At 38.1% G+C, this 15080-nt stretch overlaps 1 protein-coding gene across 8 annotated transcripts in view; it reads left to right on the forward strand.

Moving 5' to 3' along the window:
* Window positions 1–15080, forward strand: part of diaph2 (diaphanous-related formin 2) — a 505065-nt gene that overhangs the window by 295913 nt on the left and 194072 nt on the right. For all 8 annotated transcript variants that reach the window (XM_065273074.2, XM_065273073.2, XM_065273078.2 and 5 more), the window contains one exon: window positions 10895–10996. In XM_065273074.2, the coding sequence (XP_065129146.2) occupies window positions 10895–10996 (102 nt within the window). The remainder of the gene's footprint in view (window positions 1–10894; window positions 10997–15080) is intronic.

Here is a 15080-nt window from a genome sequence, read left to right on the forward strand (position 1 = left end):
AAAATGGCTCAGTTTTGATTGACATTCCTTCCCACATTTATATGCCTTAACCGTACCTTCTCATTGTTATGAATTATGCCACTTATTCTTTAAGATACTTCCCCATTGACCGCTGGACTACTGCAAAGGAAATGTACTAATGTAACATGTACCCTTGTGCAATTCAGTATTCAAAGGAACTCCATACCTCTCATTTTTCTCATTTTAGCACCTCATGTATTTTTGATCCCTGGGTTGATAGGATGGAAATGTGTGGTGCACAATCCTGTTTCATTTCATCCATGTGAAGTATGCTTTATGAGTCCCTTTGCACAGAATGCTTTTCAAAGTGCAAATTTTTCATTCGCATACCTAGACTGGACTGCATAACGTAACATCTTAAGAGTCTTGCTTGCCTTCAATAGTAATATTAATAAATAGCAAATGATGTTAAAATATTATCATCTACGGTATGACTACATCTACAGTGAGATGTTAATGTGTTTGAATTTATGCATCTCCTGTAGCTGATATCTACAGTTACATTTTATCAGTATGTGTGTTACCTGGGAATTGATCCACAACGTTTGTGTTTTAAACTTAATGCTCTACCAACTGAGATACAGGAACACATATTATATAAGACGACATGCATTTTCACATTATGTTGCTGTATCCACACAGCCGTGAATCTTTCCGAATCGCCAATAAGGTTGCAGACCTGTTCAGCTCAAAGCATCATGAAGGCGTCTAATAAAATATGTAGTGCAATACACAAGGTGAAGCAATGACAAATAACCACACTCTCCTTTCCTGCGCACCACAACGTTAGATATGACAGTATTGTGTTCTTAGAGTGCTTAGATATATGGCATTGCATTAATGGTTTATTAGGGTGATGTAAGGTCACATCCTGGAGTGAAATCTTTGTAGCATTTTTTTGAAAAAGCAAGCGTCCATCCTCACATACGTTCTGTCAGCTCCCCCTTCCGCTCTGCTTTGTTGCATCGCTGCTATGCACGCTCCTGGTTGGCTGTAACTGTTAGGGGTTTTGTGTTTGCCCTTGCTTGTTATTATTGTTTATCTTGTTTGTCAATCACCTGGATCGCCTGCCATTTCGCCATTGTCTTCATACATATTCATGAGCCCTCATTACCTGGCTCGCTTGTTGGTTGCAGGGCATGGCAGCGGTGCCAGTCTTTGTTCAAGAGACTAACAACAGGTGACTGGAGCAGGTTGGTGTATTGTTACCTGTCGTTTGCATATTGTGAAGTGTCAGGACAGGACGATAAGCACAAAGTTGCAACTGGCTTCCCGGCTCATTGTATAAGTAGGAAAGACTGCTCTCCCCTTGAGTTTAATTGCGGCTTGTTTTTGGCACAGCGCTCTTCTGCATGAAATAATATTTTAGGAGCAAAATGTGTACTGATCAATTGAGTAGAAAAAATAAAGGACATGGGTAAGAAATCACAATATAGAGATAAGCATGTCATTACTTAGAATCTTGGCAGAAACAAATCAGGGCTTGGGGCAAAATGCAACCAAAGTGACAGAGATGTACCAGATATTTACAAAATAAATGCCTCTGATTCGGTAATATGTTAACTGACATTTGATATATTTCATAATAATCTGTCCTAGGCCTGTCTGCCTATGAGTTTCGTGTGAATTGTTGTATTTGCAGATATTATAATGTGGTGACAGATAATATTAAATGTGATGACTGCCATCAACTTCAGAACTTTAGATACAGTACGTTGTTAAAATTTGCCATACAGTAGTCACTGGAGACAGGAATGGTCTAGTGTTAGACTGTCCAGTTTTTTAAATGTATTCTGGCAGACAATTTGTGTTATGAGATCTTTACATTATGTCCCAATTGCATTTAAAGTTCATTAGGTAACAACAATATTTGATTACATTACAAGGACTGCTCAAAATGAGCATGTGTACAAAATAAAAATGCAAATCCTCATATAACCAACACATGTACGGTTAGAAAAGATAATGGATACCTTATTTTGTTTTTCATTTACCGTATTTCAGAAGTAAGCAAGCTCTTGCAATATTTATGGTTGTCATAAAGACCGCACAGCCATGGTGGTGAAGTGCGACCCGTGGTGGTGAAAAAAAATTAAAAATATAAATTACAATTTCACAAAGCAAGATGTTTTTGAGTTTGTGTAAATGCAGCCGACCAGCAGACTCTGTGCGCTATTTGCAAGGGGAGGCAACTGATATCATTGATGACCCGCTGCTTGGGTGCAGAACAATCAGGCGACATATTCTCTCTTGGTTACTTAAGGTTGCGAAAAAGTATCAATCAGCACTACCAGTACACCATCAAAATGCGTTTTCAAAAGGGCTTTACATTATACATTATAACCCCAAAAAGATTTCTCACTTGAACCAAGTGTTGTTTTATGGATGTATGTGATACAGTACGCACATAGGCGCCGATCCCGTGGGTGCTCTGCAGTGATGCGTGGGTTGATCAGAAATGAGCGGGTGCCTTCGGTCACCCGCGGTTACGAATCATCCAAAAATATTTTTTATGATATTCTGGTCGTGGTCGGTCGGGTCGTTTGAAATAAAGATGCCAGTTGACTATTTTAAACAGTTACTACTTTTAAAAAAAGTCGAGCACCCACCGAAATGGCCAAGCACATATACGCGTCTAAAAACATGTGAAAAATGTGACCGCGCAACTTTCCTCCTTTTCAAAGCGTGTGGGTGCTCCAGAGAGTCTGTCGTTGGTAAGTAACCTAAGCATTGCCTGACGTTGTGACGGGCACCCACCGGCGGAAAAGGAAACCGGCGCATGTGAACACGAATGTTTGTTAATAAATGTATATATCATCGTTACATTTTTATATTTTTAAATATATGCATGCATTATATATAAGCCTATATGCATCAATGCGCGTGTGCACATACCACAAACACACACACACACACACATTTTATAACCACCACTGTGAATTGGTGCATTACCGACGTGTCGGCAAAATTCCGATTTTTTCCAAGATTAACAACTGCATCCACATGATTTCTCCTCCTTTTAACTTCCTCTAAACCCACGACTCCCACTAAACACACATAAAAGAAAAAAATTGGTAGCAGTCCGCTCAGGTGCTTATTTTCTCCATGTGCTGTTAAAAAGTGTTAAAAAACGACTAAATGAATGTCATGGGCAGTCTGTCAACTCCGCCAACTCTATCCCTCACCAGTGCAAATTTAATCCATTTTTTATTTCTCGTTTAGTTTAATGTGATTTTGGAATGTGTCATACCTGGTTTGTCATTTGTCAGTCGCCAACAGTGGCTCATGTCTGTAACGGTCTGAGGTGTTAGTTTGATTTATCAGAGTAGATATTCCTTTCGGATCCGTCGGAGTGCAGCTCTCTTACTTTAATGCCAACCGAACGGCTCTCTAATGTGTCATATGTTGTGCCAATCGACGAAAATTACCCTCCTGAGTGGCTGTGGATGTGTTTTCCTGTCTGTCTATATACACCTGATTGTATTTAGGTCTTCACACCTCACTTCAGTACCAATTGGTTGCTTTTCCGTTAAATTGCTGTTTTATTAAAACAGTGGCCTTTTGTGACGCCAGTATATGTGTACATAAAAAATATTGGCGTTATTGTGGATGTTTCTGGGACGTGCGTGATTACACGGGCAATTGGAGTGTCGTGTTAGTAAATTGTAAGCTGCTGTGATAAAATGATGACCTAATTTCGTAGGCCAGTGCTGTATAGACCCTTAATTGGATAGAAGCTGTTTACATTGACCGTGTGGTGATAATTACCCTGCTTATTTATTAATATGGCTTTTCTTTTCTTGTAATTTTGATAAGGACTGCATCTGTATTGGGTTTCTAAGAGATAATGTGAATAACTCATTAAACATCTTCACCTCTGGTTGAATCATGTGCTCTGTATTTACACGGAGGAACAGATTTACTCTAATCTCTGTCCTTTCCCGAAATGGCAACACATTAGCTCAGTTTCCAAAATAGTGAGCTGCCAGTAAGTGCAGCATTTTATGGCAGAACATATATGCTTTCCTTCTAAATATTATTAATATTCTCCTTTTGAATATTCTCCTATTACAAATTCAATACCAAAAAGTACTTTTATACCCAATATTTCTACACTGTAAAAAATGCAGCATGAAGTTAAAACAACTTGTTTTTGCATGTCAGTTTAACGTTCTGTTTTAAAGAGGACATTTCACAAGACTTTTTAAGATGTCAAATAAATCTTTGTTGTCCCCAGAGTATATGTGAAGTTTTAGCTCAAAATAGCATATAGATTAACATGCCATTTATTATAGCATGTTAACATTGCCAATTTGCAGGTGTAAGGCAAAAATTTGGCGTTTTGTGTGTTCTTTTAAATGCAAATGAGTTGATCTCTGCACTAAATGGCAGTGCTGTGGTTGGATAGTGCAGATTAAGGGGCGTTATTATCTCCTTCTGACATCACAAGGGGAGCAAAATTTCAATTACCTATTTTGTCACATGCTTGCAGAAAATGGTTTACCAAAACTAAATTACTGGGTTGATCTTTTCATTTTCTAGGTTTAAAGAAGCACTGGGTACTCAAATATAGCACATAAACATGGAAAAGACAGATTTTCATGATATGTCCCCATTTAACTTTTCGGCTTGTGATAAGTTGACATAACTTATAAAAACAATTTGAAATTGTTTAACATAATTTGTTAAGTTAAAATAACGTAAAAATATATGTTTGACAAAAATGCTGCATTTTTACAGTGTATGTGATATGTGCATTATTATAATATATATGCTTTTATTGTTAATTTAAGAAAATGTATCTGATTTGTTCCCAACAGGCTGTTTGGCAACTTGCTAAGTGCAAAACCTGTTGAAATTAATTCAGGGAGCTTATATGCAAAAGCCACTAAACGCCATCTCCGTCAAAACATATTATACGTTCATCAAATACTTTCGCTTCAAATCTGCTTAATCCCAGCCTCAGAATTTATTGGCAGAATCCATAGAGTCTGATAAAGAAATGCTCACTTACAAAAAAACACGTCGGACTCACTTAAAAGGTTTTGCATCTGAGCTTTTCAAATGTGACTCAAAAGTTACTGCTTATATAGAGCAATGTGCAGTCCAATCCATTTCTGTCATTTTTATCTTTTTAGGATGCTTTCATTGAAGACAGATGTCAAAATAAACAGTATAGACTGTGACTCTCCAAGTTTCACACAGACCCAGTGTGTCATTTTTCAATACTTTGCATGCTTAATAAGCATTCTTTAAAAAGATGCAAGTGTATTATTATAAAATACCTGTCGTTTACTTTTACGAGTAAAATATATGTAGTGAAAAGAACACATATGTCCGTCATGATATACGATTTGGAACTGGTCAGGGTATGTTTCAGAGTTTTCTCTGGTATTGATTTAAACAGAGGTCCCTGAAACGATTTACCGAAAGCCGTGCCGAGACCTGCTGAGAAGGCACGGCAGGATGGCGGCTGTATAATGTTTCACTTGTGCGCTTTGCCTGAGATAGAGACTGAGCCGCATGGAGCGATGCGTCCTAAAAAATGAAGAACAGATCAATTAGTAGAAACAAAAAGGAGGGCAAACGAACAATCGCATCCATCAACCCTTTTGCAACAGACACGTCTGGTTCTGAGGAAGAGTTCTTTGTTTGGCATCACATGCAGGCAAGGTTACAGCCCCCCGTGCACCCCGCCTTTTGTGAATTCTTTCAGTTTAATAAAGAGTTTATTGCTGGGAGAACATTTTTATTGATTGTGCTGTCCCTGGGAGGGTAATTTGAGATTTGTTGATCTTCCCTAGTTTCTGACTTTACCGTTGGGCATATGCTCTGCTGAGCCGAGGAGAGACGTCCGTAAGAGTAATTTATTTCCATCTACCCAAGCATGGTGCGCTTTTCCCTCCCTCAGACCCCGCTGCCAAGACTTCCAAGCACTCACCTGTCAGGTTAACAGACAACATGCTGCTATATTCAGATATGTTTTAAACCCGGTTTATAGGCTGTGTTCAGAAAAGAAAAGTAGGTTACTAGTTTCCACTGAATTATGTGACGCATACACTAGATACTGGCTTTTTATACCTGGTATTAAGATGCGTTTTGGCCGAACACATCGCATGTGGACAAGAGAGACACTTTCACGTTTACACCCCGTATTTAAATCCATCTATTTCGCCTCTTTCAACCGCTTCTGTCTTGATTACTTTGAGAGGATGGTATGTGGGCGAGTCACTCTGCTTTTGTTTGAACATGAGCAGGAGAAATGACGGTTTAAATTGACATGAACCAATATTATGTGAGAGTCGTGGCTTGTATAGTAAGCAAACATGCTGCCCAATGTTTTGTACATGTATATGTAAGAGCTTTCTCTGATATTTTAGCGCAATTGATAAATTAAGCTTGTGAATTTTTTTTCCTTGCAAAATAAAGGAAAAATGAAAGAGGCAGAGAGCAACTGCTTTAGTTTTATTAATGTAAGCCTTAAAACCACGCTGAACACTGTGGGCTCAAGCTGAGCTAGAGCCACTTGTTATCCGATTGACCGAAACGCATCTTAATACCAGGTGTAAACAGCCTTTTACTAGCCTGTTTCCCCATGCTGCCTTGCACGCAAATTTATTCACGCTGCAAGTCTAGCATGGAAACCATGGACCATTTTTCGCCTCAAATAGGGAACCAATCACAGAATGGGGAGGGGCCAGCAAGACGATAATGACGTCTATGCCACACACGAATAAGTTTTGTTTATCCAACGCAGGAGCAGACGCGAAGTTACTTTTCGATGCAGCCTTAGATAGTGTCTAAGTAGTTTTGAATGCAAGTTTATTTTTAAAAAAGATCAACTTTTGGCATTAAACAATTTCATATCCAATAAGGATGTTTGGATATGGCAAGACATGTTAGCCACAGAGTTTTCTGGTGTTTGCCAGGCTAGCCTCTTACAGTACTTTTGGTAAATGTAAACTATAGGAATTATACAACAATAAATGTTTTAAAGGGCACCTATGGTCCGATTCACGTTTCCTTTGGTGTGTGTGTGTGTGTGTGTGTGTGTGTGTGTGTGTGTGTGTGTGTGTGTGTGTGTGTGTGTGTGTGTGTGTGTGTGTGTTAGTACATGTTAACGGTATGCAAAAGGAACATACCCCAAAGTAAAAGATGACGCGAGTTATTGTTTCCGACGTAAATCTCTTTTCTTGGACTACAACAAACAGAAAGAATGGATTACATCTTGGGATTGGTGATGTAGACAAGAGCAACATTATCATAAGTCCTCCCACTTCTGACTTATGTAAGTTAACTCCTGTTAGCATTGCATTGTGTGCAAATCTTTCAAACATGGTAAGGAGCGTCACATTTCCGACTGACGTCTGAGGTATTCAGGCCAATCACAACGTACAGGTTAGCTGGCCAATCAGGGATACACCGCTTTTCAAATCAATCAATGAGTTTTGTACCAAATCGGTATGTGGAAAATAATCTGTTTTTGAACCACATTAACACATTGTATTATACCAAATACACAAAATAAGAAAAATGACCTTTTAAGTTTAAACTTTTTTGTGACTTTTAGTCAGTTATTTCCTTTTTGATTGTTATTTCTCAAAAAAGAAACAACATTTACTCAATATACTTATCCAAATGATAAAGGAGGTCTTGAATGTCCCAAAAATATCATTTCCGACCAAAAACGATGTTAGTGCCTTTTGCCTTTAATAGGGCCTTTGTTTGGACAGTCCATGTCATGTGCACTGTTGTCTATGCCGCTTTATAGTTCTTTATTTCCCTTCAAATAATAATTCAAATACTCTTCACAATAAAAAAGTATATGCGTCAAATACATACAGTATATGACCCTGTCTGTGAAATCCAGAATAACAACATAAAATTTTCACAGAATGTTCTCAGGACTTTATTTAAAAACGACTTTATACAGTTTTTACAGACTTGGTCAAATATATGTTGCCGCAATAGTAAATGTAGTATGCTAGTATTTCTTCTCCAAACATAGCTGTAGTGTCTATTCTGACGGCAGACTTTCCCATAGCGCGCCTGTTACAGTTCTCATCTTGGCATAGGTCGAGTGTGCGCCCGTAACATGTCAACATTAAAGATCAAAGTATACTGCTGGAAGCCCCACAGATACTGTCATTCAGTCAAAATGTTTACTGATCCACAGCCTCTTGGTTTCTCTTTCTCTGTCTCTGTTTTCCTATCCATTTCCAACACCGGATTAATCCCCGTAACACTTAAGAACTTGGCAGTGACTAAATTTGCAGACTGTTGTTTTATATGATGCATGGAAACGTACCAAAACACAAGTAATTGCACATTAATATGGCGCGGCGCTCTACCCACTGACATCAGGGAGCAACGTTGCTTAGTCAATCTATGATGCCTTTTATTTATTTTCTTGACTTATTTTTTTCTTATCTACAAAGACAAGGAAGGAAAGTGTGGAGAGGGAGAGCAAAGTATGACAGCATGCATGTGTCTGGCCATGCAGAGAAAGTCCAAATGATTGGCTTATTATAATAGCATGCCATGTCTAGTAGGCCCCATGCACCGCAGCCCCCTTCCCAGATGCAGATTGTGTCTGGAGGCCTGGAGAGAGCAGTCTGACTCAATCGAAGTTCAGACGCCTTTTCTTCCCAACCCTCCCATATGGCTCTCCTCGTCTGTCATTTACTCAATATGCAGGGATCCGATAATTATGTAAACCAATGACAGACGTAATAACTATCAGCGTTTCGGCTTCATATTTTAATGTATTCTTTCCATCTCTGCTCTATTTGTCTGTTTGTCCTGTAGACGCCTTTGGAAAAGAGGCAACAGCAAAGCCTAATCGCTTGTCTCGACTGTGCAAGTGGCGAAGGAGAAATACAACTCCAATAATGAGATTTGGCGGCACATTAGCAATGATGATTGCTGTGGCTGAATGGTGTGCTGCTGTGTTGTTGCGTTTCATTCAAAATCAATGATACATTGTTTAGCGGAGCTTTGTTCGCCAGCCGAACCGCCGGGCTAATGTTCCTCAGACTCTGTTCAGATGGGAGAATGGCCATTTTACCGTAATCCCTCCCCCTAATGTGGCTGATCTTTGCTGCTCGATTGCGGGCATTTTTCTAAAACGTCTCAATGCCTCTCAACGCATTTATTTAATTTAACAACTGAGGTGATGGAGTCAAGCATCAGATTTATCTCATTGTCCAGACAAACCGGGATTCTTTTTTATTTTGCCTGGATTAGCTTTCAGGGAAAAGTGGGATAGGTTAGGCATCCTAGCAACAAAAATATATATATGCATTTACAGTATTTGTTTTCTTGCAGAAAACAAGCAAACGATTATCTCATCAAAAGCATCTGCTTTTCTACTTTTCTACAATCCTTGCTGACTGAAGTTCAACAGCATACTTTATAGTAATATCACATTTTTCATTCTGTTGCCCGCTCTCGGATTCTCCTGTACATCAGATATGCGTATCCATAGTTTATATCAGTAAACTTCATCAAAATCTCACTGTGCCAGAAATACTCTATTTACTTTATATATTTGAAGATCCAGGTGTCAGTGCATTGGTTTCGTATTGCGTCAGACGTACCTCTGTCAGCAGGACATTTGAAGTTGTTGCAGAGGGAGAACACATAAAAACATTTACCTGGGTTTAAGAAACGCTATCAGTGAAGAAGACAAAGAAAAGTAATTTGGTAGTTTTTTATGCATATTCTGGTGACACAGTGCCTTATCTGATAGTGTGCTGGGGAGGTAATGTACCCTGGTAAATAGCCTGAACATGACTGGCTTCTTTCAGTCATCTGACTACAGTAGTTATGTCAAAATAGAGGATGTAATGAGAGTGGATGTCTACCCAAGGAAAGGGCACCTCTTCGTTAGAAAAAAAGAGGTCGCAATATTCCTTTTCATTTACTCAACTGACCTTTATGAGCACAATTAGCATTTAAAGAAAATGAAGGTTCCCCCTTCGCCCGCGTCACCTGCAGCATGTCTTTACTTTTAGAGCTAATTGTAAAGTTGGATGAGCCATATGTGAAAATCTTAAATATTTTGAAGGGGAAGAAGGCAATAGAGTTCTCAACATCTGTAAACTTGTTTTTTTTATTTGACTCAGATTTGCCCTCCATCCAGAATTGTGGGAGAGAAAAAGTAAGCCATAAACATCAGGGACATTTCAGTGACATATTAAATGATGTGGGGGTATTTATTCCCTCGTTTCTCAGAGTCACCTTGAGCGTCGGCTTCTCGGCATCGTAAAACTTTGAACCTCGGCTGAGCTCCAAGTGCTGCGCAGTGCGGGGCTGAATTTACCTTGGAGAGCCACCACCAAGTCAGCAAGCTGACGAAAACAAAGATGGAGACAAGAGAAAATTTAATATTTCCCCTTGAATTGAACAGCCGTAGACTTTTACAATCTAATCAGACCATGGTCTTTTAAACGGCTGTTTTTATTCCCTATATTCTCTGAGACTGGCAAGGTGCAGTAATGTGGAAAGATGTGAACACAGGGAGTCTCTATGTGAATTTCAGACCACCAGCTTAAGGAAAAATAGCATCTAGAGCCATGGCCCCATTTAAACTTCGCTCTGCTGTTTGCCGTCACTCAAATCACTGCAACAGTTCACCAAATAAGCAGGCAACAGCATTGTGTTTATTTGTAATGATTGCTTATCGGATGAGAGCAGGGCCCTGGCACGCGCCGAACCTATGCGCATCGCTCGGTGAGCGATTAAGACCGATCACGATCAACGGTTGGTGCTGTGAAGCTGTCTCTGGCCCCTGTGGACTTTATCTTTCTTCCAGAGGGACGGGTGGGTTCTTCTACAGTACTGATTGGTATGCGTGTGCTTTTCTTTGTAGAACCTGATCAAAAATCTTCCTGAGCAGAAGGAGTTGAGCAATCTGGCTGAGCTGAAGAATGAATACGAGGAGCTTTGTGAGTCTGAGCAGTTTGGCATTGTGGTGAGTACAAAATTCCATCAGAGTTTTAACAGTGACGTGGTTCTGATGCAGAAACTGGTGAAAATAAAATCTGCACCTTTCTCATCTTGCACCATGGCTGAAAAAAAGATGATAACCAGGAGTACTTTAGTATGGCTGTAGAAAAAATATATATTTTAACTGATTTTTATGAATGTCAACCCCATTATTATGTTATTACAAATATAACCACAGTCGTGGCATAATGGTTAGAATGTCAGACTTGTAACCTGAAGGTGTTCACTACTCACTGTATAGATTAAAGGGACACTAAACCTTTCTTAAAAATAGCCTCATTTTCAAACTCCCTTTATTTTTACAGTTTTGGAATCAATTCAGCTGATCTCCAGGTCTGGCGCTACCACTTTTAGCATAGCTTAGCACAATACATTGAATCTGATTAGACCATTAGCATCGCGCTCAAAAATAACCAAAGAGTTTTGATATTTTTACCTATTTAAAACTTGAAAATAGTCCCATGCTATTGAAAGTACCCAAAGGGACTATTTTCGTTTGTTGCATAATATCATTGTGTCTTCTGCAGCCATGGTACGGCAGCAAACGCCTTGATTATTACGTCGTAATGAGCGATTAGTTCCTAGTCATATCTGTCTAGAAAATCACAACTTTAAATTTTCCGTCGCTCTTAGTACACTATGTACCTACAGAAGAGTCAAGTTTTAAATAGGAAAAATATCAGAACTCTTTGGTTATTTTTGAGCACGATGCTAATGGTCTAATCAGATTCAATGGATTATGCTAAGCTATGCTAAAAGTGGTACCGCCAGACCCCGGAGATCGGCTGAAAGGATTCCAAAGCGGTAAAAATCTAATATTTAACCCAAGGGGAGCTGGAAAATGAGCATATTTTCAAAAAAAGTGTAAAGTCACTTTCCAAATATGGGTTACTGTACATTTGGCAATTACGTCACTTTCACTTTTTCACTTTAGTAAAGAAAGTATAAAGAGAAACTTTTATGCATTGGCTTTCATGGCAGGTTATGTAGTAACATACAGTAGTTAGTTATGTTATCATATCAGAGGAACGGAAAGTCTGTTCTGAGAGAGTGCACAGATCTCATTTTGGTGGTAAACGGATATCTGACACTGAGAAGGCATTTCAATTGCCTATCGATTTTATCCTTCTCATTTTCTTAGTCTTTTCTCCTCTTCCTCTTTCATTCCATCTGTTTCAGCTCCAACTCACTATTTCCCCTCCTCTTTTGTCACGCTCCAATGCGCAACCCTTCAATTCCTTCTCTTTTGCTCATTCGCTCCTTTCTCTCTGAAACTGAACTCATCCTTCTTTCCAGTTCCGATGCTGTTCACACCAATAGCTCTCTACTTCCGTGTGAAGGATCTCAGGCTGAAAAGCCAAATAGGGGGGCACCGGGAAATTAGGCATAAAGCGAAAGGGAGTGAGCCGGAGAGAGAAGACTGCCTTCAGGCTCTGTGCAGGATCAGCGCTATTCAATATATAAAGAGACTCAGTAATGTATAATTAAAAGGCCAAGAATATAAAGGGCATTTTTTATGACAAGTCAAATCTGGTAGCCTGGTTTGACTGACAGAAAGTATGATTTTGATGAATAATAAAGAACGAGGCACAGCTTTATTTTACTACAGAGTGTGATTAAGTTTGTGAGTTCTTTAACTAGAATAGCTTTTAGACTTCCTTCCTATATTGACCAAATCCCATTAACATTGGCCTTTGTCTCGACTTTGTCTCAAATATTTAAGCTCCGCATCAGTTCATTGTGCGGAGTGCACAAGGCTACATTGATGTGACTCGCACCTGGTTTATTAAAGGAATATTAATGTGAATTCTGTCACTTACTCACTCTGTTATTGGAGTTTCAATCCTTAAAGAGGTTTTCTTTCATTGTGGAACACAAAATGAGGAGGTTACAGATGTGGCCTTTAAAAATGCGCGTCTCTGAGACCAGAATGCCGCGGAGACTTCCGAAATTCTGCGAGATCCCGCAAAAGGGGGGTTCGGTGGGGGACGCAGGAAATATAAAAACCTGTAGAGGGCAGGCGTGTTTCTTGTAGGCCATACTGACGACAATGTGTGTGCTCGACTTCATGCTGAGCGTATACTGTATGATATTGAAGTAACATGACACGGACTTTGATGTCATACAAATGCATGCTTTTTGGCAAACATTTTGTTGGCGAAGTTTTCTTTTGCCAGTTACATAAACAGTCACATATTCTTCATAAAAATCCGACTCAAACGCGGATCATTTGTCTTATTTTTTCCGTGTACTTACAGTAGAAGAGACGTGATGTATGATAATCGAGTCTTATAACAAAATAATTCGCGAAGACCTTTGAAGAGACCGAGCGCATTTACGCAATATCATTAACTAGTTTATCTAATTTTACATTTAGTTCATTTTTGCATCTGAACGTTTTAATAGCTTTAACATGGTTGTGGTGCGCTTTTCTGCATTACTGAACAGTAGGCTACTTTTTATATTATTATGTTTCCCTTTACATGGTATGAAACACGATAAAAAGTATGCATTGGTGTTTAATACATTTCACTGAGAATTTGTATAATATGTTATACTTTTGTACTAAGGAAATAAAATCATATTGTGAGTGTAAATATTCATAAATTCGAGGAGTTTCTGATGTGTTTGTCATCGGCAAAATGCGCAGTTTCTTTGTTGCTGATTAAAAACCGTTGGCTATGTGATTGTTTAAAATTGACATTTTTTCTACTTATTATTAATTTATTTTTTGCCTACATTTACTCAAATAATATCAATGTGAAAATATAAGTAAATCATACTTCAAGTTAGGCGTAAAACTTACACATTTTTGATGTCAAATAGAAATAATAATAATTTGAAATATGCAATTATTACAGTTTTAAAAACTTAAATATATTACTCTGACCTTTTTAAATATATTGACTAAAATAATCTGTAAATGTAATACTTATATTATTAAGGCGTATACATCAAATAATATATGTACATTTTACACAAAATATCTGTTCTATTTTTACTAATTTATTTTCCAACTAAAAAAATCGCATAACTGCATTAAGAGATTTTATTAAGTTACTTTAATCATTTATTTTAGAGATATTTACAAAGCCACTGAATCATTTTTAACAGTGTGTACATTATGACCTTATTATTAAATGCATATAAATAAAAATATGTAAAACTAAATAAAAAAGATATCATACACGGACTGTATGTAAGCATACGTTTTCTTGTTCGGTGCACGTGGGTTTAAATGCCGTTTTTCTAAAGAAGAATTTTAAAACTTTATTGGTGGTAGTTGAGAAGAATTCCTTTTTCCATTTCTAAATCATTTTGAGCGCAATATAAATATATCATATTGTTATTCTTATTATATAAGAATACGCAATTTTTACAAACTTTTTAACATATAGAAAATACACGTTAAGCATGTTGTGTGTATTTCCTAATTACAAGCTTTTGATGAAATTGCACCAAAACTAAACGTGCATAAAAACATAAAAAAGTCATTTAAATAAGCGAAAAATATTTTTTATGAGCTCAAAAATTTGAATATAATGTGCTATTGCTGAAAATTGCCCATCTCTAAAGGAGAATATTCATCTTTAAAGTTTAAGAAACAAAAAAGTACTGATAAGCATTCTCAAACATATATATTCTGTAAGCACTCATTTATCCATAATGATGTAATTTATTTTTTAATAACATATTGTCGCTGTCGGGCAAAGATACTCTCTGGACACCAAGACCATGTCTATGGGTTCAAGAATAACAGAATATTGGCCATTTGAAACTCGAAAGTCATCACTTTATTTTGTCCCATTGTTTTCCATTTTGCGTGTGGTAAAACTCCTGTGCGCGTCGTTCAAATTCATTGAAATTTCGTACACTTGTAGTTTAGCAAGTATGTATAATACAATCAGTCTGCACATCGTCTGAGGAAATCCGAAGTTGCGTCGAGGGGAACCAAGCTGACAGCCGCGACAGCAGAGATTGTCACGCACCTACAGAAGGGTATTGGAAAAAGCTTGCATCTGACCTGCAGCGATATCATTCTGGCTTGT

This window comes from Paramisgurnus dabryanus, chromosome 16 (genome assembly GCF_030506205.2).
Source record: "Paramisgurnus dabryanus chromosome 16, PD_genome_1.1, whole genome shotgun sequence".
Lineage (NCBI taxonomy): Eukaryota > Metazoa > Chordata > Actinopteri > Cypriniformes > Cobitidae > Paramisgurnus > Paramisgurnus dabryanus.